This window comes from Neolamprologus brichardi, unplaced genomic scaffold (assembly GCF_056152115.1).
Source record: "Neolamprologus brichardi isolate AB-2024 unplaced genomic scaffold, ASM5615211v1 NODE_ptg000036l+_length_2141236_cov_1, whole genome shotgun sequence".
Lineage (NCBI taxonomy): Eukaryota > Metazoa > Chordata > Actinopteri > Cichliformes > Cichlidae > Neolamprologus > Neolamprologus brichardi.
In genome coordinates this window covers 1,703,076-1,728,315 of record NW_028270138.1, presented here as the reverse complement: position 1 = coordinate 1,728,315, position 25,240 = coordinate 1,703,076, and the positions used below count along the sequence as shown (strand labels likewise).

Here is a 25,240-nt window from a genome sequence, read left to right as displayed (position 1 = left end):
TAGGCAAAGTTCGTACTCATGCATGAAGGAGACCGGACCAGAGCCAGATGTCGTTCCGCCCACTTGGCCTCCGTCGGACTCTCATCCGCTCTCCCGTAACACTGCTCTTTTATTGAGGTTACATGAATATACATAGGTTCATTAACATATGGCGTCTACACACACACAAAGAGTACCTTGCCTGTGGTTTTGTAAGTGTGTGTGTGTGTGTGTGTGTGTGTGTGTGTGTGTGTGTGGAGAGGGGGGTCAGAGTGTGACCCCATAAAGACTTCCCTAAACCTGCTGGTCTGGAAGTCCAGCAGTTCATCTAAATAAAAAGCACTTAGCCTAAAACAGATATAGATACGTTTATCCTATCATAAAACAATAAAAGAAGGTATGACCTCTTCCATGCTCCCCGAATGTGGGTGTGAAAGCCAGAGCACTCTGGAATGCACACAACGTGTCTCTGCAGACTACTAAGGATCAAAACTCTATTAATCTACAACTAATTATAAAACTCTAAGCGTATATGAGTAGATATTTCTAAGCATAAATGACAAACAACAATACAAAACCTGACAGAGACAGACATGTACAGACTGAATTATCTGTTCAACGTTCAGAGTGTTTCTCTAACAGGAGGAAACTCTTTACACCCAACTCAGCACAGACACACTGAGGAATCAAACCAGAGTCCAAACCCAGGATAAAGAGTTTGAGTGAATGTGGTGTTGAAGGTGTGGAGGTGGATCAGAGTGTCAGAGGAGACTCTGTAGAAGGACAGAGTGCCAGCAGGACAGTCCACATACACTGCTACTCTGTTAGAGATGAAGGAGGAAGAGGAGGAGGAGGAGATGGATGTTTGTCTCTTATTGTGCCAGACAGAACGAGGATGACCATGACTGCACCACAGACTCCAGGACTGATCATTCCATCCAAACACAAGGTCATCACTGCCTCCTTTCCTTCTGATTCTTCTGTAATTCACTGATATGTAAACATCTCCTGTCCATTCGACCTCCCAGTAACAGCGACCAGTCAGACCATTTCTACACAGCAGCTGATGTCAAATATCAAATCTGTCTGGATGATCAGGATATGACTGAACCTCCTTCACACGTGTCACCTTCCTGTTGTTGTCAGAGAGTTTGAAGTGTGTGTGTACTGTGTTTGTGTCGATTGTGAGTTGACAGGAATCTGATGGAGAGAACAAACACAATCCAACTGCAGTTATTGATCCATCATCTGTTCATTGATTGACACTTTGATGATGACTCCTCACATCAGAGATGTGAATGAGTGATGTGACTGTTTTAAGATGGTTGAATGTGCTGCTTTGTTTTCATGAATCACATTAAAAACACACTTACACTTCCTCAGACCTGGCCTCAACCATCGGACTCCAGCAGGCTCCACCCTGAAAGGAGGAGGGGGGTCAGAGCAGCACAGTCAGCATGCACACATGGATATTACATGGCTCTATTCAATTCAATTCAATTCAATTTTATTTATATAGCGCCAAATCACAACAAATGTCGCCTCAAGGCGCTTCATAGATACAGAGAAAAGCCCAACAATCATATGACCCCCTATGAGCAAGCACTTTGGCAACAGTGGGAAGGAAAAACTCCCTTTTAACAGGAAGAAACCTCCGGCAGAACCAGGCTCATACCCATACTGTTAGACACTGATCAGTCCAACATTTTCATAAATACACTTCAATCCACCCCTCCGCAAATCGCTACCTTATCATGGTGGAGGGGTTTCCGTGTCCCAGGGATCCCAGGGGCTATGTTGTCTGGGGGCTTTTGCCCCCTGGTAGGGTCTCCCATGGCAAATTGGTCCTGGGTCAGGGACCAGACAAAGAGGGGTTCAGAGGACCCTCATGAGAATATCACAGAGGGAACAGTTTACCCCGCCTGGCGTAGGGTTACTGGGGCCCAGCCCTGGAGCCAGGCCTGAGGACGAGCGTCTGGTGGCCGTGCCTTAGCCCATGGGGTCCAGGCAGGCACAGCCTGAAAAGGGGACATGGGCCTATCCAACTGCTTGCCCACCACTCGAAGGAGGCACCGTAGGGGTCGGGTGCATTGTGTGCCGGGTGGCAGCGGGAGGGGAGGCCCTGGCGGACTGATCCCCGGCTACCAAGACAGGCAATCGGGACATGAAATGTCACCTCTCTGGTGGGTAAGAAGCCCGAGTTTGTATGTGAAGTTGAGAGGTACCGGCTCGATATAGTCGGGCTCACCTCGATGCATGGCTTGGGCTCTGGAACCAGTCTCCTGGAGAGGGGTTGGAGTCTGTTTCAGTCTGGAGTTGCCTCTGGTGAGAAGCAGCGGGCTGGGGTGGGTATTCTAATATCCCCTCGGCTTGCTGTCTGTACGTTGGGGTTCTTCCTGGTGGATGAGAGGGTTTGTCCCCTGTGCCTTCGGTTCGGGGAACGGGTCCTGACTGTCATCTGTGGTTATACGCTGAGTGGCATTTCATAGCACACAGCCTTTTTAGCGTCTCGGAGTGGAGTGCTGGAAGGTGTTCCACCTGGAGACTCTGTCGACCTACTGGGAGACTTCAATGCTCATGTGGGTAATAACAGCAAGACCTGCAGGTGTGTGATTGGGAGGAACAGGCTCCCTGATCTGAACCCGAGCGGTGTTTTTTTATTGGACTTCTCTACAAACCCATAATCATCTCACACGTATAATATTATCTACAGCTACTTTTAGTACCATTGATATTCATTTAGAGTATTTTTCTCTAATTGATCTTTCTTAGTTAACTTCAATAAATACTTCCTTGAAACCATCAATGGTTTTAGACCCCATTCCTACAAAACTGCTCAAAGAAGTCCTGCCATTAATTAATGCTTCAATCTTAATCTGATCAACCTATCTCTAATAATCGACTATATACCAAGTAAAACCAAGTTAAACCTTTACTTAAAAAGCCAACTCTAGACCCAGCAGTCTTAGCTAATTATAGGCCAATCTCCAACCTTCCTTTCATTTCAAAAACCCTTGAAAGAGTAGTTGTCAAACAGCTAACAGATCATCTGCAGAGGAATGGCTTATTTGAAGAGTTTCAGTCAGGTTTCAGAGCTCATCACAGCACAGAAACAGCTTTAGTGAAGGTTACAAATGATCTTCTTATGGCCTCTGACAGTGGACTTATCTCTGTGCTTGTCCTGCTAGACCTTGGCGCAGCATTCGATACTGTTCTCCATAATATCCTATTAGAGTCATTGGAACATGCTGTAGGTATTGCATGACTGCACTACAGTCATGAGAGTCCTCATCATACACTAAGATCAACTACAGTGTTCCACAGGATTCAGTGCTAGGACTAATTCTGTTTACATTATACATGCTTCCCTTAGGCAGTATCATCAGAAGATATACCATACATTTTCACTGCTATGCAGATGACACCCAGCTCTATCTATCCACAAAGCCAGATAACACACACCAATTAGTTAAATTGCAGGAATGTCTTAAAGACATAAAGACGTGGATGGCCGCTAACTTTTTGCTTCTTAGTAAAGAATAAAACTAAGGTTATTGTACTTGACCCTGAAAATCTTAGAAATATGGTAACTAACTAGAGTCATACTCTGGATGGCATTACCTTGGCCTCCAGTAACACTGAGGAACCATGGAGTCATTTTGACTAAGATATGTCCTTCAATGCACATATTATACAAATATGTAAGACTGCTTTCTTCCATATGCGCAACATCTCTAAAAATAGAAATATTCCGTCTCAGTGTGGCATATGGCCAAAACAGAGTTTGAACATGAAAACCATGTTCGAACATAAGAGTGTCCATAAGTGCATGTAGCAGCAAGAAGCTCTAGGCTGCAGGTCATGCACTTATTACTTCCAGGCTGGACTACTGTAATTAACAATTATCAGGAAGTCCTAAAAACTCCCTGAAAAGCCTTCAATTAATCCAAAATTCTGAAAAGAGAGTACTGACAGGGACTAGCCTGTTGGCTTCTCTTCATCAGCTCCCTGTTAAATACAGAATTGAATTCAAAATCCTGCTCCTTACATACAAGGTCTTAAATAATCAGGCCCCATCTTATCTTAATGACCTTGTAGTACCATATTACCCTATTAGATCACTTCGCTCTCGCACTGCAGGCTTACTTGTTGTTCCTAGAGTATTTACGAGTAGAATGGGAGGCAGAGCCTTCAGTTTTCAGGCCCCTCTTCTGTGGAACCAGCTTCCAGTTCGGATTCAGGAGACAGACGCTATCTCTACTTTTAAGATTAGGCTTCAAACTTTCCTTTTTGCTAAAGCATATAGTTAGGGCTAGACCAGGTGACCCTGAATCCTCCCTTAGTTATGTTGCAATAGACGTAGGCTGCCAGGGGATTCCCATGATGCATTGAGTTTTTCCTTTCCAGTCACCTTTCTCACTCACTATGTGTTAATAGACCTCTCTGCATCGAACTCTATCTCTTATTAACCTTTGTTTCTCTTCCCCAGCATGTCTTTATCCAGTTTTTTCTTGTCTCACTCCAACCGTTCACAGAAAATGGCCGCCCCTCCCTGAGCTTGGTTTTGTCGGAGGTTTCTTCATGTTAAAAGGGAGTTTTTCTTTCCCACTGTTGCCAAAGTGCTTTCTCATATAATTGTTGGGTTTATCTCTGAATGTATTATTGTAGGATCTACTGTACAATATAAAGTGCCTTGTGGTGACTGTTGTTGTGATTTGACGCTATATAAATTGAATTAAATTGAATCGATGATCAGAGGGAGTGAGTCTACCCTTTTTCCTTCAAGCAGGTCCAAAAGTGCCAGGACTTGGGATTGCCCAGTGGCGTGTTGAACACAGCCATGTTGGTTTTCTGTATAAAGTTTGTAATAACCCTTTTTTTTTTAACCGACTCCCCTCAGAGTGGCCTAGTTTGTGTTTGTCTCCTTAGTTGCGGCCTTTGAGCCAGGTCGTAACAACTGGTCTGGATATATTAAGATATTTTAAGATGTAAGTTAAGAGGATGAAAAATGTGCTTTAAAAAGGGGTGTAGCGCAGTGAGTGATGTGTGTTTAGTGTGCCATAAGTTCTCATTGATGTTGTGTATTTGAACTAGCACACTGCACTGAGCTCACATGGGATGTATCTGTGTCAGAGAGCAAGCTGCGTGAGCTAGTGGTAAATATCTACACCCACAGTAGCCTTAAAAGACTGATTGTTCATTTTCCTGCTGGGGTGGAGGAGACTGTTTTTTTCTTCCTTTCTTTTCTTCCTGTTGAAGGAGAGGCCGCGCTGTCCTGCCATCTTGCTGTTGTCATTGAGAGATCAATGGCTGTGACCTATTCTTCTGGACCTTGAGTATTTGGACCGAAGTACTCGCACTCATGTCCACATTCAGCTCCAGTCACTTTATTTATTTTGCTGGCACTTGTTTTCTCAATTACAAAGATTATACAAAGACATTTTGGTTATTGCAAAATAAACACTCTTTGATTACGGACTGAGGAAGTTGCAGTTTTTAACCCGTGGGCTGAGAAAAGACTCATTAAGCAATGTATTCACATATCTCCGAGTTAAGAGAGGTGGGTAATTGATGCAAATATTTTCTTTTCTTTTCCTCTTCTTCCTCTCTTTGTTGAAATTGCATTCCAAGGGAACTGTAAGTTGTTCAGGCTGTAAACATATTCACCAAGAGTTGGTTAAGTTTCCTTTGACGTACCAGTATCAAGCTGATGTGTGAGAGGGTATGTTAGGAAGTCCTGGAGGTGTTAAGGGCGTGTTTGCTCCAGTACATCAATTTTTTAAGGTATTGGACGCTGATGTTAAATTGCCATCAGACCCTAATAAATTGTCCTCTGTTGTTATTGATTATGTTTCGATTATTCCTTGATGAGTGGACATATTTGTTACACCTGCATATGCGATTGTTTATGTCTCATCTGCATGAAACAAACAGAAATGGGTGAAGAACACAGTAAATGTTTCCAGCTCTTCCTCCTCTATCAGACATTGTCTCCATACCTGAGAGTGTCCAGTCTCCAGCCTGGATCCTTCAGTCCAGACAACAGCAACTGCATTCCTGAGTTCCCTGGATGATTGTAGCTCAGGTCCAGCTCTCTCAGATGGGAGGGGTTGGAGCTCAGAGCTGAGGCCAGTGAAATACAGCCTTCCTCTGTTATAAGACAGCCTGAAAACCTGCAGACACACAAAAGAGCAATCCATTTGTGAACATTTTATGAAGTGGATGCAATATGCAGACGCGGGGAAAAAAAAAAGTATTACAAAAAACTAGCCATTATTGTTCAATTCAATTGCATGTCTTTCCTTTAAATTGACAATCATCAATAATTAAGGACGGTTCACGAATTATAGAGGAAGAATAGGTTAAACTGGCTTTAGCCATCTGAATCATTGCAGGGGGAATGGCTTTCACAACTTTAATGAATTTACTTTGAGTACATGATAAGCCATAATTATCTATGAATTTATTATATGTTAACACATTTCCGTCATTGTCTAAAAGGTGTAATACGGTCCAAATCCCATGATCCATCCAATCCTTATAAAAGATGGATTTTCCTTTTATCAATATACATCTGTTGTTCCAAATCGAGTTTGTATGTGGAGAAAAATTATGCTTGTAAATCATTTTCCAGTACTGGAGAACCTCTTTATGAAAATTGGATAATTTAACCCTTTAAAACCGGTCGGAGCGGGCACGCTCTGTTTTGCGTAACTATTTTTAAATCCCGGTAGCTCTGCAACCACGTGAGCTAGCGCAATAATTTTTTTTGCATATGAAACCTGAGGAGTTGTACTTACATCTTATGCCATCAGCCTGTGCTAGGTCACAGTTTCCTTCCACATATAGCTTTGCAAAAACTGCATAAAAAGCACTTGCAGCAACAAAAACATCATATTCCAGAAACAGGCTTTGCCGATCCGATCAGCTGTTCATAACACTTCCTACATTGGATTAGACGTCAGCGCGAACTATCGCATGTCCGCCATGACCTGCCCGAAACCGGAAGTGACGTCATTTTCGCGGAAATGTAGTTTTTTACTGTCCGGGCCTCAATAAGCCTATACTGGTGTTTTTAAAAGTTATGTTTGACTTTATGACTTTCTGTGTCGTTTCTGGGATGCTTAGGACTCATATTGCACTGCTGGAAATAGTTTATTTTGATGCACATGCTGCTTTTTTGCAAATTTGCATTATAATATTTATTTTTCGTTTTTCCTGCAGTGTATAAAAATTGGTGTATTTCAAAAATAAAACTATGAAGGCACTCAAAATAAATTTCCTGTGGTGGGAAACTATTTTGTGCACCTTTTTTGTATTTACAGTTTTGAGGGATAAGCCTCTTAAATTTCTCTAACTAGAAATATATGTTAAAAAAACAAAAAAGATTTTCAGTTTTTTTGTAGTTTATTGCACTTTTTTGCAATTTATGTAATCACTATGCACTTAATTCATACATATTATTAAAATCTAGGCTGTAATGGTTGTATTGATGTATAGCAACTTGAAATGCTCCCAAAAATGGCTCCACAGCATGTAAAAATATAATATAAGCTCTGGCGGACTTGGTTCTATGGTAGGTCTTAAAGGGTTAATTAGTAATTTGGAAATTTCAAAGTCACACTTTAAGAGAAATTCGATGCCACCAAGCTTCTCAAAAATTACTTTGGGGAAATAAAACCAAATAGTGTTTGAGTTATTTATGAAAGACTGCAACCATTTGAGTTTGATGGAACCATCCATTGCTTCAAAATCAATCACATTCAAACCTCCTTCTTCAAATGACTTCACTACATCATTCTTCCTAATATAATGTTGCTTGTTTCTCCAAATGTAATTAAAGTTAATTTGATTTATATTATTGATTAGTCTATTGGAAACATATAAGCATTGTGATGGATAAATCAGTCGAGAGATACCTTCTGTTTTAGTAACCAAGACGCGTCCAAAGATGGAAAGGTCTCTTTGAAACCAGCTGATTAGGATCTTTTTAGATTTCTGGGTAATATGCTCAAAATTTAGATTTTCTTTATTATTTGTATTCTTTGAGATTATAATACCCAAATATTTAATTTCAGTTTTAATAGCTATGTTAAGAGAGATACTGGATTTACAATCATGAATAGTTAATAATTCGTATTTTCTAATATTCAGGTACAAACCAGAGGCCTTTGAAAATAGTGAAATTTCATTTAATGCGAGAGGAACCTGTGACATGTTATTTAAAAACAGTGTAGTATCATCTGCTAATTGACATATGATCAATGGGGCTCCCATCAAATTCAGTGGTTGAATATTTGGATTGTGTTTCATGAAAATAGCTAAAAGTTCCATTACAATAATGAAAAGTAACGGAGAAGGTGGACACCCCTGACTCCTCGACTGACGTTAAATTGTTCAGACGTTCCAAAAGGTAAAGAAATAGAACTATTGATGTCAGAGTATAATAAGGAAATTAAATCTATGATTTTTTTTACCAAAACCAAAATACTGTGAAGCTTCTAAAATGAAAGGATGTTCAACCGTATCAAATGATTTATAAAAGTCTAAAAAAAAAAAATCACACCATCATCTTCAATTAAGTGATTATAATCCAGTAGATCTAAAACCAATCTAATATTATTGTGGATAGAACGATTTTTTAAGAACCCAGATTGTGTTTCACTGATAATCTGATCTAAGCCGTCCTTTGATCTGTTTGGGGCGACCGTGGCTCAGGGGGTTGGGAAGGGTATCTGTAACCGGAAGGTCGCCGGTTCGATTCCTGGGCTCTCTGTCCTGGTCGTTGTGTCCTTGGGCAAGACACCTCACCTACCGCCTACTGGTGTTGGCCAAAGGGGCCGATGGCGCGATATGGCAGCCTCGCTTCTGTCAGCCTGCCCCAGGGCAGCTGTGGCTACAACCGTAGGTGCCTCCACCAGTGTTTGAATGTGAGAGTGAATGAATAGTGGCATTGTAAAGCGCTTTGGGTGCCTTGAAAAGCGCTATATAAAATCCAATCCATTATTATTATTGTTTGCAATAACATGAGCAAGAATTTTATAATCTGTATTCAATAGAGTAATTGGTCATAGATTATCGATTAGTCTTTTATCTTTAACAGGTTTGGGAATAAGGGAGATAAGACCCTGTTTCGTTGTCGTTGCTAACATTTCATTACTAATGATTTCCCTAATAGTTTTTAAGAAAAATTATTTTATTTCTTTCCAGAAGAATTTATAAAAGATGGCAGTCAAGCCATCCTGACCAGGAGCTTTGTCCATTTTCAGTTTGTCTAAGGCTTGATCTAAGTCATCCAGTGATATATCAGAATCACAAATTTCTCTGAATACAGAATCGATTTTTGGAATATAAGGTTCAATCTGATCAAAAAAGGTAAATGAATCAGTAATTAAATATTTAAATGAGTATAAATTTGAATAAAATTTAGGTATTTATTCTGCTATAGTCTTATGATTTGGGCATTCTTCCCCATTTACGATTAATGTATTAATGGATTTCTTCTCTTGCCTCCGTTTCTCCAGATTGTAGAAATATGAAGCACTTTTTCACCTTCTTCTATCCATTTTGCACGAGCTCTAATGTATGCTCCATGAGTGGCAAGAGGTACAAGCGCACACAGGCTTTCAATTGAAATCAGTTACACAGCGTTAAAAAGAAACACAAAAAATGGCAAGAAGCTGTTGTATTATTAACTGCAATAGCCGGTCACATGACAGCCACGGGAAGCTGACGGGTAAAGAGATCAGTTGTTATTGGATTACGTCATTGAAGAGAAATTGTTCAAGTCATGTTTCCGAAGTAACAAAGAGGCGACGGATGGCCTGGATTGCAGCCATTCAAAGACCAAATATAACGTCCCAGAACACTCCAGCTCACATGTTAGTCTGCTCCAAGCATTTCCACAAAGGTCAGTCTTCTGTTGTCGTTAATACGTCATTTTTCTTAACATAATTGGTGATATAGGTTACAAGCAAGACTGGCGCTGAACAGAAATTGTCGCGCTATGCTCCTTTTGTTTATTGTGCATAAATAGTGAATGTTATTACCATGGTACATTGACAAAAACATCTACTTTTATTCAAAGGATAAAACAATTGTTTTGTATTACTAATTGCCCAGTACGATTACAGCATACAATATTATTGTCACTGCTACATTTCTGTAACGTGTACCAGAAATTATTTCCACTAATAATTAATTACCGTTGAGCTCAAAGGTCCTATTAATAAACGGTTAACAAATGTGTATTTATGAAGACGATTTGTGAGACTGGTAAACTTATGATATGTACAATGGTCTTTCGTTCTACACGGTGCATTTCAAGGTCCTGTACCCATCCGTCGGTAAACTGTACCTGGGCTTGTTGCAGTGACCTGAAGTTACTAAACTTCATGAGTGTATGCACCCACTCCAAGAACCGTATAATTATAAATATGAGCGTGGTGAAAGTTGGGCAGCATGCGAACGTATTTTGTAAGGATCTAACCCTTTCACTCCTTTGATTTTTTTCCTCGTATCTTTGACTTTTCATCAAGTCTGTCTATGTACGGACCGACATTGTTCTCCTTCGTTTTGTACATACCTTTTTTGCGGGGGCAAAGAAAAAGCAAGAAGGTACTGGAACCGGAGAAAGAACGTTTTGTGCTGCTGCAAATGCTTGCGTTTGATGCGGTACTTGGATTGTTTTGCCACGAGTTCCCGGCATGCAATGCGCGAAAGTCACATGGTCTGTCAATCTCTATATCAGTAGCTAATGCTAGGTACATAGCCATTATTAGGTAATGCTAATTTAGGTGAATTAGCATTATCCACTGATTCTAACAATGTTTTTGCCAACGCTTTTCCCTTGCATTATAACAATATGAGCAGTTAATGCTAAGAAGGCTGCCATTATTAGGTAATGCTAATTATTATGTGTGTTAGCATTATCCGCTGCTGCTAGCAATGGTTTATCTTACCTTTTAACAATATCAGCAGCGAATGCCTATTTAGCATTAATTAACTTCATTTAGCATTAAGAAGTTTATGCTAAATAGGCTACCATTAGTGGCTAATGCTAATTTTAGGTGAATAAGCATTGGCAACTAATGCTTATACCATATTCTCTTGATTTTTAACAATGTGAGCAGCTAATGCTAAGTAGGTTGCCGTTATTAGCTAATGCTAATTTATCCGCTAATACTATCAATGTTTTTTCTTACATTTTAACAATGTGATGTGTGTTACCATTAATATTGCTAATTTGATGGGAATTAGCAGTATCAAATAATTCTAACTTTTTTCCCTTGCATTATAACAATGTGAGCAGCTAATGCTAAGAAGGCTGCTGTCATTAAGTAATTCTAATTAGCATTACCTGATAATGCTAACACTTTTCCCTTCCCTTTTAATAATGTGAGCAGCTAGTGCTAAGTAAGCTGATGCTAGCAGCTAATGCTAATTTGATGTGAATTAGCATTGTATTAGTGAGGAGTTAATGTTAAGTAGACTGCCATTAGTCGCCAATGCTAATTTTAGGTAAATAGAAATTGGCAGCTAATGCTAATACCATATTTTCTTGCCTTATAACAATGTGACCAGCTAATGCTAAGCAGGTGCCGTTATTAGCTAATACTAATTGGAGGTGAATTAGCATTATCCGCTTATGCTAACAATGTTTTTTCTTACTTTTTAACAATACGCCATTAGTAGCTAATTCTAATTTTAGATGAAAAAGCATTAACAGCTAATGCTCATACTGTTTGCTTTGTAAGAATGACAGCAGCAAATGATACAAAGTCTGCCGTTATTAACTAATGCTAATTTGATGTGAATTAGCATCATCCGATAATGGTAACTCTTTTCCCCTGCATTATAACGATGTCAGGAGTTAATGCTAAGTAGGTTGCCATTAGGGGTAACTCTAATTAGGGGTGAATAATTATTAGCAGCTAATGTTAATACCGTTTTCTTATTCCTTATAACAACTTGAGCAGCTAATGCTAATTTGATGTGAATTAGCATTATATTAGTGAGCAGTAATGCTGAGTAGGCTGCTCTTATTAACTAATACTACATTGACGTGAATTAGCATTATGTGCTACTGCTAATACTGTTTTCCTTTACTTTTTAACAATGTGAGCGGCTAATTCTAAGTACGTTGTTATAAATAGCTAATGCTAATTTAACGTAAGTTAGCATTATCCACTGTTTTCGCTTACTTATTAAAAATGATAGTAGCTAATACTAATACCCTTTTCCGTTGGGTAACAACGAAGTTAGGAGTTAAGTAGTTAAGTATGCTAAGTAGGCTGCCATGAGTGACTCTTTTCCCCAGCATTAAACGATGTGAAGGGTTTATGCTAAGTAGGCTCCCATTAGCAGCAAAAGCTAATTTGAGGTGAATAAGCATTAGTAGCTAACGCTAATACCCTTTTCTCTTGTGTTATAATGATGTGAGACGTTAATATTGTTCTCAAACAACAGAATGAGAATGAAATATTGATTCTAACAGGGCCCATAAATAGCATTAGCTTAGCAGCATTAGCTTATCAGAGTTTCCATCATGGTCACACAAATCCTTAGCAGAGCAAAGTGGCCTACTTAGCAATAGCTGCTCAAGTTGGAGGAAGCAAAGGGAAAACAGTATTAGCATTAGCTGCTAGATGTGCACTTGAGGACAAATTTATTGTGAATTTAGCTGTGAATGTAGAGTTTCCAGTATTTAAGCTTCAATTTCAAAATGTTAGCTGCTCCTGTCTGCCTCTTTGTTACACACAAAGACTGAAATGATTCACAGCCTTGCTTCATCCTTCTGTCAGTGTCACTGACTGTCACTGTGACTGTGGACATACAGCATGGGAAACATACACATGGCTGACACTTTATTAGGTAAACAGTGCCCACTATCTTAGGTATAGTACACCTGTGACCTAATAAAGTGTATCTAAAGTTACAAAATGTTGTCTCTGTCCAAATATTTATGGACCTAACTGTAGGTTTACCTTTAAGTCAGAATGATTGTAGCTCAGGTCCAGCTCTCTCAAATGGGAGGGGTTGGAGGTCAGAGCTGAGGCCAGAGAAGTACAGCCTTGCTCTGTCATCAGACAGCCTGACAGGCTGCAGACAAACAAAACAATAATCCATCTGTTATCCATCTCTATGGCAGCATAACTAAGGGATGGTTCAGGGTCACCTGATCCAGCTCTAACTATAAGCTTTATCAAAAAGGAAAGTTTGAAGCTGAAAATAGAGAGGGTGTCTGTCTCCTGAACTCAAACTGGGAGCTGCTTCTACACCCAGTCCAACATAGCCAGGCTTTCTTTGTGTTTGCTGCTTTGACAAAACCTCAAATCCCAGTCAGAGATGATGAGCATCATCACAGCAATGATCATCTCTCTGTTAACCCAGGCTTTCTGCTTCAGGATCTGTGCACACTCACAGAACAAGGAGACCTTTAAACATCATTTCACTAAATGGATGGACTGATCTCAGCCTACAGATGAACTGGATAAATAAAGATTTGACCTCAGTGTGCTCAGTGTTACTGTCTATTCCTAACATATTCCTAACATGATAGCTGCACTTTAGAGCTCTAAAACTGGAACTGACACATATTTAAACTCTACATGCTACTCAGTACATTCAGTTCTGACACTCTCCCACAGTCCAAAAAAGGAAACATGGAGATCACATCAGTTTGTCATCAAAGTCTAATTATTCCACAGGGCAGTGTTGATACAACTAAAGTTATTTGTAAGCAAATTTGAGTTTTTTATTGTCGGAGTGCTTCAAGTCTGAAGTATCACTTAAATGCATTACACGCTGTTGATGGCAGCAAACAAACCACCCAAACAAACAGAGATGGGAGGCTTGGGCAGACTACGTAGATTCAGCTTGTGGGAGGAGTCTAGATAAACCAAAGAAAGACAAGCTAACAAAAGCCACAGAAAAGTGAGTAGCTACAAACTTCAGGCGATTAGTGTTGTTCTTTTTTTTTTTTTTTTTTTTCCTGCCTGTCCCGTTTGGCTCTTCTGCCATCAGAATTATTGTCTAAAGGCGAAGAAAGATGCCCAACGGATTTTCTTTACCAAATTGACCATCCCAGCTTTGCCGTAATGGTCCATTTGATTCACCTTTTATTCTTTATTTTATTTTCACTTGCTGAATACGGGACAGACTTGACTGGGGGAAAGAAAAGGGAGAAAGAAAGAGGGAAAGAAAAACAGTTGAGAAGAGGGACGGGGGAGAAGGGCAAAAAACAAAAACCAACAGAATAAGCAAAAAAAAAAAAAAAAAATACATATATCGATCACCTGGATCACCTGTTCAGAAAGAAAAAAGAAAACAAGCAGAAGAAAACGAGAGTAATACAATAAACAACATCACAATGATATATGGGAATATGACAGTAAATACTAAATATTAAACATTATTGTGCAGCACGTAAGATCGACAGCACAGTGTGCATTGAGATAGGAGCCAAAAAGGGTGTAGTTTGTGTGTGTGATCACCCGTGTGTACACCTGTGAGCATGGACGTGCTTGTTTTCTTAAAACGTTCCCTCATGTAATGATCTGCTAGAGGGTGTGGGGAGCAACTGCCCCGTCGTCCAGGGCATGAAGCAGGTATGGAGGAGATCGAAACTCCAGACATCCAGAGGCCCCCAGAACACAAGAGACCAAGGAAGACCAACAGAGGGGCAGCCGTGCCACTGTCCCAGAAAGAGCTGAGGAGAGTCCCAGATGAGGGGTCACCTAGCAGCCACGGAGCAGAAGCCAGGGGGGGTTGCAGCGACGTGCCCGTGAGCTCCGCCGGCAGCCAGCTGTGCCTGAGTGACCGAGCCCCAGGCCGAGAGGCCGGGGGCACCCCACCTCCGAAGTGGCCCAAGCGAGCCCCAGGCTCCAGGCCCCGATAAGCAGCCGCCAAGGAGTGAGCCGGTGTGTACCCGGACGCCCACCCCCGGACACAAAGAACCACCAACGCACCGATGTCTGAGGGAGTCCGCCCCCGGCAGGGGAAGTGGTGGGGGGAGATAGGCCTCCAAACCTTGGAGGGCCTGAGCTGTCCTCAGAGAGGTGGCGTCTGATACCCAACCTGACATATGGACACAGACATACAGGCACACACAGATACAAACATCCATTCCCACCCTCATGCTCTCATATGCACTTACTCCACACTTAACCAACGTGGAGACAGACATAAAGAGACGCTGTACACACAATCACACTCCCCAAGCGTACTCTACGAACTGGGTCTAGGTACCCTTGCCCCTGGAGGGGGGAACTGCACCCAGACCCAGGTTGTGTTACCCTTTTTCCCTGCGGTGGGGAGAAGCAGACCGCCCCGACTCCGCAGCAGCAGGGAGGCCCCACATTCCGGACCCCAGTCGGACGGCCAACTCCTCCTCCTAGCCCCCCTGCTCCAGCAGACCGCAGAGAACGAGGGTGAGAGAAGACTCCTAACCTCCCTCCACCCGCTCATTGTAGTGTTGATGTATGTGTGTTCTAAGGTGCATTTAAAACCCAGGAGGGCATGGAGCTACCTGCCAGAGAGCAGCAGGTAAGCGCATAGTCCCTCCTGCTAGCCCTCAATGTCTACGTGTATTTAAAATTGAGAGGTGGGCAACGACGCCAGGGGTGAGATGTACACCCTGATGGTAATTGGGATTCCGTGTAGCGTGCCCACCCCCAAGATCCTATATGTATGTGTAATGAGAGTGTGAGTAATGTGAATGTCTAAGTTGCGGGATAAAATTGAGGCAGAGGCAGCCAGAAGGGGACAGAGGGGGGGGGGGTTACCTCCTCTGCACCCTGGTGACACACCCCTACTCCAAGGCCCTGCATGTGTGGGTGGTTGTGGTGGAGCGGGAAGAGGGAGGCAGCTGGAGATGGGGAGGGAAGGAAGGGAGGGGCAAGTGACCCCTCCCTGGGGCCAGCTCCCCCGCTGACCCCAGTAGGCACCCCCATACTCCGCGACCCGCCAGGGAAGGGGGGCCCAGGCCCATCCGAACCGGGGCCAAGTGCAGCGGCGCCGCCCGGCCCCACAGAGCCCGGGGCAGTCCACCCAACCCCACCACAGAGAAAACTGCACCCACCCCATCATCCACTCATCTTCCAGACTACATAAGACAATAGACGCCCAGGCTGAGATCTTCCTCCACCTCTCCTGTATCTCCCCCTCTTGCAGAGAGAGTTCCTGAGAGAGGAAAGCTCCTGCAAGATGTGACAACCCCCCCCCCCACACCAGTTGAAGAGCCCCCCAGGTGGCTCGGCGCACCGGCGGCACCCCGCGCCAGTGGTGGGCCCCCATATACCCACCGGCCCACAACCCCGGCAACACACCAACCAGGACCCAGGCCCCCGAGGCCCGGCCAGGGCCCCAGGCCAGAGCCGGAGCGCCCCCAGAACCTCACGCTCGTCCCGGACCCACCCAGGGGCAGCCAGGCTACCAGGTCAGTAACCCCCGTCCGTCAGCACAGACCCTCCCCTAGCCCCGCTGCACGTAGCCACGAGGAAACCGTCACCTAAGAGCCAACAGAGCCCCTAATTGGCCATGACCGCTACCCCGGGTTGAGCCCCCCAAGGAAGATGCTCCCGGGGAACCCCCCGACGCCCTAAGCCTGACCCTACCCCCACACCAATCACAACAGTGAAGGCGAGACCAAAATATGACCCCCCACCCCCACTAGGTGATGGAGCTGATCAGAGGAGCCCAGAGCGATTGATCTGATGTGGTGGCAGAGGCTGTATCAAGACTAATGTAATCTAATAGATAATTTCTATATTGGTTAGAATTAAGATTGTTTTTATTTTTCCAGTTCATGAGGACTGTTTTCTTGGCTATGCATAGGGCAGTGAAAAACATATGGGCTATATTCTTTTCTGAAGTGACATTATCTAAGCTGCCCAACAAACACAGTAAGGGGGAAGTTGGAATGTTACATTTCAGACACTTTGATAAGTCTTCACATATCTCGCGCCAAAACTTCTGAACTGGTGGACAGAACCAAAGAGCATGGATATAATTGTCCGGTGAATTGGTTTGGCAGTGTGAGCAGTTGTTGGTAGATGCAAAGCCCATCTTGAACATCCGATAACCTGTATAGTGCACTCTATGTAGTATTTTGTATTGAATTAATTGAAGACTGGGATTTTTGATTAGATGAAAGGTTTTTAAGCAAATCTGAGACCAGAAGTTTTGGTCTAAGTTAACTGATAAATCCGCTTCCCATTTTGCAATAGGAAGTGATATTGATTCATCTGTTTTAGAAAGCATTCTGTATATTTTGGATAGTAATTTGGGGGTTTTAAGAGTAAAAAATTGAACCACACTTGGTGGTGTTTGTAGTTCAACTTGACCCGGTTTAAATTTCTTTTTTATTATGGATTTAATTTGTTGATATTCTAAAAATCTTTTCTTGTTGATCCCATATTGTGTAACTAGTCTGTCAAATGAAATAAATTCTGTTCCTTCTAGTATATGTTCTACATATTTGATTCCTTTACCATTCCAATCTGAAAAGTTTATCATATTATTGTTTTGTAATATGTCAGGGTTGTTCCAGATAGGTGTACGTTTGCATGGGATTAATGAAGACTCTGTCAACTTCAGAAACTCCCACCATGCTGTCAGAGAGGAGCTGATGTTGATGCTTTTGAAGCATTCATGTCGTTGGATGTTTGAGCTGATACATGGTAGATCTGAAATCTCTAGATTATTGCAAAGTGCTTGTTCTACATCTAGCCAAGGTTCATCTAAAAGGGTATGTTTTAGCCATCCTGAGATAAACTGAAGCCTGTTGGCTAAGAAGTAGTGCTGAAAGTTAGGTAGTTCTAATCCTCCTTTATCCTTGGTCTTTTGTAGTGTTTTTAAGCTTATACGTGGGGGCTTATTTTTCCAAAGGAATTTGGACATATATGAATCTAGAGATCTGAACCAATCTTGCGGCGGTTTAGTTGGGATCATTGAGAATAAATAATTTATTTTTGGTAATACCATCATTTTTATAGCAGCAACCCTTCCCATGAGTGATATGGGTAGACATTTCCATCTAGCCAGATCACCTTCTACTTTCTTTAAAAGTGGGGTATGGTTTAATTTAGTTAGATCTGCAAGCTTGGGAGAAATATTAATACCTAAATATTTTATATTTCCCGATTGCAGTGGAGTAGAAGAGGAATTATGGAAGCAGCAATTAATAGGAAGGACTGTAGATTTTGACCAGTTAATTGAGTAATCTGATATTCTTGCAAAAGAGTTTATCAATTCAATCACCCCAGAGATATTGGTTTGTGAATTTTGGAGAAAGAGTAACACATCATCAGCATAAAGGCTGATTTTATGTTCCACGTTCTTGCATTTTATGCCCTTAATTGCTGAATTCTGTCTAATTGCTGCTGCTAGTGGTTCGATAAAAATTGCAAACAGTGAAGGGGAGAGTGGGCATCCCTGCCTGGTGCCCCTCAGGAGACATAAGCTGGAGGATGTCTGGTCATTTGTTCTGACACAAGCTGTTGGGGAATTATATAATATTTTTAACCAGTTGATGAAAGAAGATCCAAAACCAAATTTGTGTAAAGTTGCAAATAGAAATTTCCAGTTAACTCTGTCAAACGCTTTTTCTGCATCTAAGGAAAATATTGTAGTTTCAAGGTTTTTACTGTATGAGTAGTCTATCAAATTAAGTAATCTACGTGTATTTGTTGATTAGTGCCTACCTTTTATGAAACCAGTTTGGTCAGGATGAATTAAGAGGGGGGTTATTTTCTCTAGTCTCTTCGAGAGAGCTTTGCAGATTATTTTGAGGTCTACATTAATAAGGGATATTGGACGATAGCTTGAGGGATATACAGGGTCTTTGCCTGGTTTTAGCAGGAGATTAATGTTTGCAGAATTCATATTTGATGGAAGTCTGCCCTTTTCTTTGATTTCTAACAACGTTCTGTAAAAAACTGGTGCTAGAATCGTCCAGAATTCTTTGTAGAATTCTGCAGGAAAGCCGTCTGGACCTGGAGCCTTATTATTGGACATACTTATCAGGGCTTCCTGGAGTTCACCTGATGTCAGTGGCGAATCCAGTGCCATTGCTTGAGCTTCTAATAATTTTGGGAGAGTTATGTTGTCTAAAAATTGATCAATTTCCTTTTTAGATGGGTTTATTTGTGGTGAATACAACGTTTTATAGAAATCCCTGAAAATGTTGTTTATTTGTTTCGGTTCATATATTGTGTTCCCAGATGAATCTTGAACAGCACATATAGTTGTTTTTTATGTCACTCAGCAGTGAGCTGCTGATCAAAAAATAATCTAGACGAGAGTAGGAGTGATGAACATGTGAAAAAAAAGTATATTCCTTACTGGTGGGGTGAAGGGAGCGCCATGCATCGCAAAGACCAAAGTCGCTCATATACTGTTTGATTATATTTGTGGACTGCCAATTACGCTGAGTTCCTGCTGTATTGAGCCTATCCATTTCTTCATTCAGTCCAAGGTTGAGGTCGCCTCCAAGCACAAGTGTGCCATCTAAGTGTTCAGAGAGTGCACTGAAAAAACCGTGAAAGAATGAGGGATCATCAACATTTGGACCATATACACTTACAATACATAGCTTTTTATCAAGTATAGATAGTTTAATGATTAAGAATCTGCCCTCTGGATCTATAACTGTATCGAGTACTGTGAAATTAATTTTTTTATGGATTAAAATTGCTACTCCCCTTTGTCTAGAATTATAACAAGCTGAGAACACATTAGGAAACTCAGGTGTTTTAAGTTCATTCGAACCTCTAAGAGGTCTGTGGGTCTCTTGTAAAAGGACAACATCTGCCTGTAGTTTTTTGAGTTGGTTAAATATTTTTAACCTCTTTTCTCTGGAGCCAGCTCCATTTACATTCCATGTAACGAATCTTAGTGCACCCATAGATGTCTGTACAGTGGGGCAAAAAAGTATTTAGTCAGCCACCGATTGTGCAAGTTCCCCCACTTAAAATGATGACAGAGGTCAGTAATTTGCACCAGAGGTACACTTCAACTGTGAGAGACAGAATGTGAAAAAAAAATCCATGAATTCACATGGTAGGATTTGTAAAGAATTTATTCGTAAATCAGGGTGGAAAATAAGTATTTGGTCAATAACAAAAATACAACTCAATACTTTGTAACATAACCTTTGTTGGCAATAACAGAGGTCAAACGTTTACTATAGGTCTTTACCAGGTTTGCACACACAGTAGCTGGTATTTTGGCCCATTCCTCCATGCAGATCTTCTTAAGAGCAGTGATGTTTTGGGGCTGTCGCCGAGCAACACGGACTTTCAACTCCCGCCACAGATTTTCTATGGGGTTGAGGTCTGGAGACTGGCTAGGCCACTCCAGGACTTTCAAATGCTTCTTACGGAGCCACTCCTTTGTTGCCCGGGCGGTGTGTTTTGGATCATTGTCATGTTGGAAGACCCAGCCTCGTTTCATCTTCAAAGTTCTCACTGATGGAAGGAGGTTTTGGCTCAAAATCTCACGATACTTGGCCCCATTCATTCTGTCCTTAACACGGATCAGTCGTCCTGTCCCCTTGGCAGAAAAACAGCCCCATAGCATGATGTTTCCACCCCCATGCTTCACAGTAGGTATGGTGTTCTTGGGATGCAACTCAGTATTCTTCTTCCTCCAAACACGACGAGTTGAGTTTATACCAAAAAGTTCTACTTTGGTTTCATCTGACCACATGACATTCTCCCAATCCTCTGCTGTATCATCCATGTGCTCTCTGGCAAACTTCAGACGGGCCTGGACATGCACTGGCTTCAGCAGTGGAACACGTCTGGCACTGCGGGATTTGATTCCCTGCCGTTGTAGTGTGTTACTGATGGTAACCTTTGTTACTTTGGTCCCAGCTCTCTGCAGGTCATTCACCAGGTCCCCCCGTGTGGTTCTGGAATCTTTGCTCACCGTTCTCATGATCATTTTGACCCCACGGGATGAGATCTTGCGTGGAGCCCCAGATCGAGGGAGATTATCAGTGGTCTTGTATGTCTTCCATTTTCTGATGATTGCTCCCACAGTTGATTTTTTCACACCAAGCTGCTTGCCTATTGTAGATTCACTCTTCCCAGTCTGGTGCAGGTCTACAATTCTTTTCCTGGTGTCCTTCGAAAGCTCTTTGGTCTTGGCCATGGCGGAGTTTGGAGTCTGACTGGTTGAGGCTGTGGACAGGTGTCTTTTATACAGATGATGAGGTCAAACAGGTGCCATTCATACAGGTAACGAGTGGGGGACAGAAAAGCTTCTTACAGAAGACGTTACAGGTCTGTGAGAGCCAGGGATTTTCCTTGTTTGAGGTGACCAAATACTTATTTTCCACCCTGATTTACGAATAAATTCTTTACAAATCCTACCATGTGAATTCATGGATTTTTTTTTCACATTCTGTCTCTCACAGTTGAAGTGTACCTCTGGTGCAAATTACTGACCTCTGTCATCATTTTAAGTGGGGGAACTTGCACAATCGGTGGCTGACTAAATACTTTTTTGCCCCACTGTACATAACTAGGGGTGTACTCTGTGTGTGTCGCTTAGACAGGTGGAGAGAATACATCACTTGTTTATAAATAAGGAGAGGGAGAGAGAGAAAAAATGTGTGGCGAGATGCTCCCTGAGTCTGACTATGTGTTTGCATATTTACTAATATGAGTATGCTTGGCTTAAGTGTGTGTATCCTGTAGGTCTGTGTGCGCTGTCTGACTGATGTAAATGTGCTGCCGTTGAGCGCATGACTGTGCGTGATCGTGCAGTGAGTAAGTGTCGAAATAAATGATGTTGTTTGTGGATGAGTGTGGAAGCAGGTGATCGAAGCAGTGAAAGAAAGAAAGAAAGAAACCAAGGACGAGGGTGAGCAGCATAAAAACAAGAGGGGGAAAAGAGAGAAGAAAAAAAAAAAAAAACGAGAAGAGAGAAAAGAAAACGTAAACATTCCAATTAAATCACTGACGGAGAGTGACGGTGTTAATACTGCTATGAAATCACACTTAAGATGCGATTTGATACCGGTAAGTTAAACAGATGTTAATGCAAGTTAGTGTGAGTGGATAGGGAAAGGGTGTAGCGGATTCTTATCTGGTCTGAAGTTAATACAGCCACGGAGTGATGTTGGGGTCGCGGTGGAGCTGTCCGTCCACGTACAGCCGGTCCACAGCGATGACAGCGCGGGAGCCTTTCTGGATGAAGCCGCGTCGAATTGGGAAGAGGACCCTGCGTCGTTCCAGGATCTCTTTGGGGAACTGATCGTTCACGCTGAAGTCCGTTCCTTTTAATTCCCTGCTGCGGCTTTTCACATGTTGCTTTTGTTTGAAGTGGCCGAATTTGGCCACGATAGGACGTGGTCTCCCGGCCGTAGCCCGAATGGGGCCGAGGCGATGCACCCTATCGAAGACGATGTTCTTCACCGTGTCCTCCGGCAGCTTCAGGTGGGTTTGGATGAAGCTTTTTACCGTGGTCTCCGCGTCCTCTCCAGCGGCTTCTGGAATACCAGAAAATACTAGATTATCACGCATGCTACGAGCTTGTAGATCAATAACCGTTTCTTTTATTTTTTTATTTTCTCTATTGAGCTGGGTAACATTTTCTGTGAGAGATTTCACCGACTCCCTTAGCGTGGCATTTTCAGCAGCGAGCGTTTCCACTTGCTGCTGGCTGAACTCCAGGGATTCTCGCAAGCATTTAAATTCCCGGTGAAGAATCTCCACCAGGGATAGCCTTGCGTCGAAACTGGACAATCGCTTGTCGATTGACTCCAGTATGTCGGCAATATCTTTGCCAGCTGGCGATGTTGTGCCGGGGGAATCTGCCGGGCGTTGTCTTTTCGACGACGGCGTCTCAGATTTGGCCGGGGAAGCTGCACTCTGGGCCTTCTTCATCACGAGATCCTGAAAGCACTGATCAATATAATCTTGGAGAGCCTCTAAACTCTCCCCGTTGTTCTCCAGGGTGTTGGAGATTATTTAGACAAATATTGTTAGTTATGAGACAATTGATAAGTGTATTTGGTAATACTGAAGCTTAAAGAAATTTGTTCAAATCTAAACTACCATTTGCTTTAATTTTCCGCCAAAATCTCCGGCGTCTGACGTCAGTTACAACATGAATCGCTTACCTTGACCGTCACTTCCGCTTACCTTCGCTCTTCCTTCCTCCAAGCTTAGATTAGTGTTGTTCAAGAAGCCGGTCTGAGGAACGTTCTCAGAATCAACAAATGACGGCATGTATGAGCCTCGCTCAAGACACACCATCACAAGAAGAATACATGAGCTGTAGAAAAAGGAGAGACTACGAAAGCCAAGGCATTACAACGTGCACCAGCTGTTGGTCTCTCTGGAGACTACTGGGCATGGCTGGGTAACCATGGTTACTTGGGAGTTACAGTACATGATATTAATGAAGAGTGGGAGCTGCGTTATATAGCAAACAATTTGTTATGAGGTAATCAGCTGATCTTAGTTTAACCAGAAGCCCTTCACAATAATTGTAAAGACTTTATTTTGTAAAACTACCATCAGTTCGTCTGTACTGATGGTAACTTAAAGTCACACTAATGCCGTTTAGTTTGTATAGTGTAAGTAGTAGAAGTATACTACAGTACTCTGATCACTGATCGTCCTTCAGCTTGTGGCTGCCGTTAGCTGATCTGCTAGTTAGCTGATCTGCTAGTTAGCTGGTCTGCTAGTTAGCTGGTCTGCTAGTTAGCCAGTGTGCTAGTTAGCAGGTTCACTAGTCAGCTGGTGTGCTGACAAGCGAACCAGTAGGTTACAAGATGAGCTTGTCTGTCTGATGAGCCAGCTCTCTCTGTCTTGGTTGTTTTGTCCTTGGGAAAGACACTTCACCTACCTATCAGTGAGCTTAATGACAGCCGTTAGCATCGTTTCAGTGTTTCATCATTTAAAAACACTTCCTGTCACTGTGGTGGTTACACTGATTCAGTGGGTTGGGAAACTCATCTGTAACCGGAAGGTTGCCTGCTCTCTCTGTCCAGGTCATTGTGTCCTTGGGCAAGACACTTTACCCTACCACCTACTGGTGATGACCATTATTATTATTAAGAGCATCTTTAGGCCAGACTGTGCTCATTCTTCCTCCAACCTCTCCTTACCAAAGATAACAACTACATCAGTATTAGCTCAATAACAATTTCTGCACTTCAATTGTGGACATTCATTTTTAAACCTTGTGTAAAATGATAAAACCTAAAAGTCTGAGTATTATTCTTTGTGCAAACAGCTCTTGCAGGTTACCCCGGACTTAATAATTAAGTAATAATAATAAAAATAACCTTTCTTTTAAGCAGCTTTTCAGGCTACTAAACTCATCCCAGTAATAACAAGTGACACCATTAATAGTGGAGCTACCTTTAACAGGTGAAACTGATTTTACCTATAAGGCTACTGCAGTTACTTCTTATCAGGGTTAGTAGGGAAGACATCTAGATGAGGTAGTTAGTAGTAGGTAGTTAGTACCAGGCGAGTCCCCTCCCCCACATCGGCACCAGAACCCTGTATTATCTACAGGGTAAGACTGCCTGTTTTATCAAACTATGACTATTACTACTGTGATCATTTGCAACCAAGTGTGCCGCTCTCTCTGCTGGGATGAAGCACTGGAGATCACCCAGTCATCCCTTTCTTTCTCTCAAGAAGTGAAATAAATATATTTATTATGTTACGAGTCTAATATTCTTTAAATCAAACTGTAATGAATAAATCAAGCAAGAAGATTTGGTGGCTCCAAGTGTTGTAGAAGAAAAGATAAACATCTCAGAAATCAGCCTTTAAAATTAAGTAAGTACTAACAAACAGCGAACCAATCAGTAGTCGCCAATATCCTCCTAATTTCATTCACAAAGAAATCAAATATATATATATATATATATTATTGGCCCAAAGGAGCCTAAATCTTTAAATTAGGCAGTACATGAAGTATTTTTTTTAAATAAACAAAGACATGACTATAACAACTTTTAGTAATTCAGAGTCCAATTATCCACTCAAATGTGAATAAAAGTTCACTTGACAGCTGTATAAAAGTTACCTGTTTATACAATGATATAAATCACATTTTAAAATGATCATCTGTGGAAAAGTTTGAATCCGGACCTGAGAGTTTCCACTGCACACTGGGAACTCTTTAGTCCAGCAGACAGAAGATTCACTCCTGAATCCTGCAGGTCAGAGTTACTCAGGTCCAGCCCTCTCAGACTGGAGGACTGGGAGCTGAGGACTGAGGAAAGAGC

The 25,240-nt window shown here is 42.1% G+C and overlaps 1 protein-coding gene across 1 annotated transcript; it reads right to left on the bottom strand.

Moving 5' to 3' along the window:
• LOC118455921 (uncharacterized) lies at positions 1–19,892 on the bottom strand. The gene is made up of 5 exons (XM_087837566.1): positions 19,324–19,892; positions 12,966–13,080; positions 5,979–6,152; positions 1,353–1,399; positions 1–1,179 (listed from the first exon to the last, which is right to left on the bottom strand). Exons 1-5 carry the CDS (start codon positions 19,344–19,346, stop codon positions 1,122–1,124), a joined length of 417 nt encoding a protein of 138 aa, XP_087693692.1. The 5' UTR covers positions 19,347–19,892; the 3' UTR covers positions 1–1,121.
• Positions 19,893–25,240: the final 5,348 nt, after the last annotated feature.

Excerpts from the sequence above, each read along its gene's own strand:
- LOC118455921 (XM_087837566.1), bottom strand. The coding sequence starts at position 19,346 with ATGGCGCTCCCTTCACCCCACCA. Across the intron at positions 6,153-12,965 it reads ACAATCATTCTGACTTAAAG|GTTTTCAGGCTGTCTTATAA; the intron begins GTAAACCTACAG and ends GTGTGTCTGCAG. Across the intron at positions 1,180-1,352 it reads GAGGCCAGGTCTGAGGAAGT|ATTCCTGTCAACTCACAATC; the intron begins GTAAGTGTGTTT and ends TCTCTCCATCAG.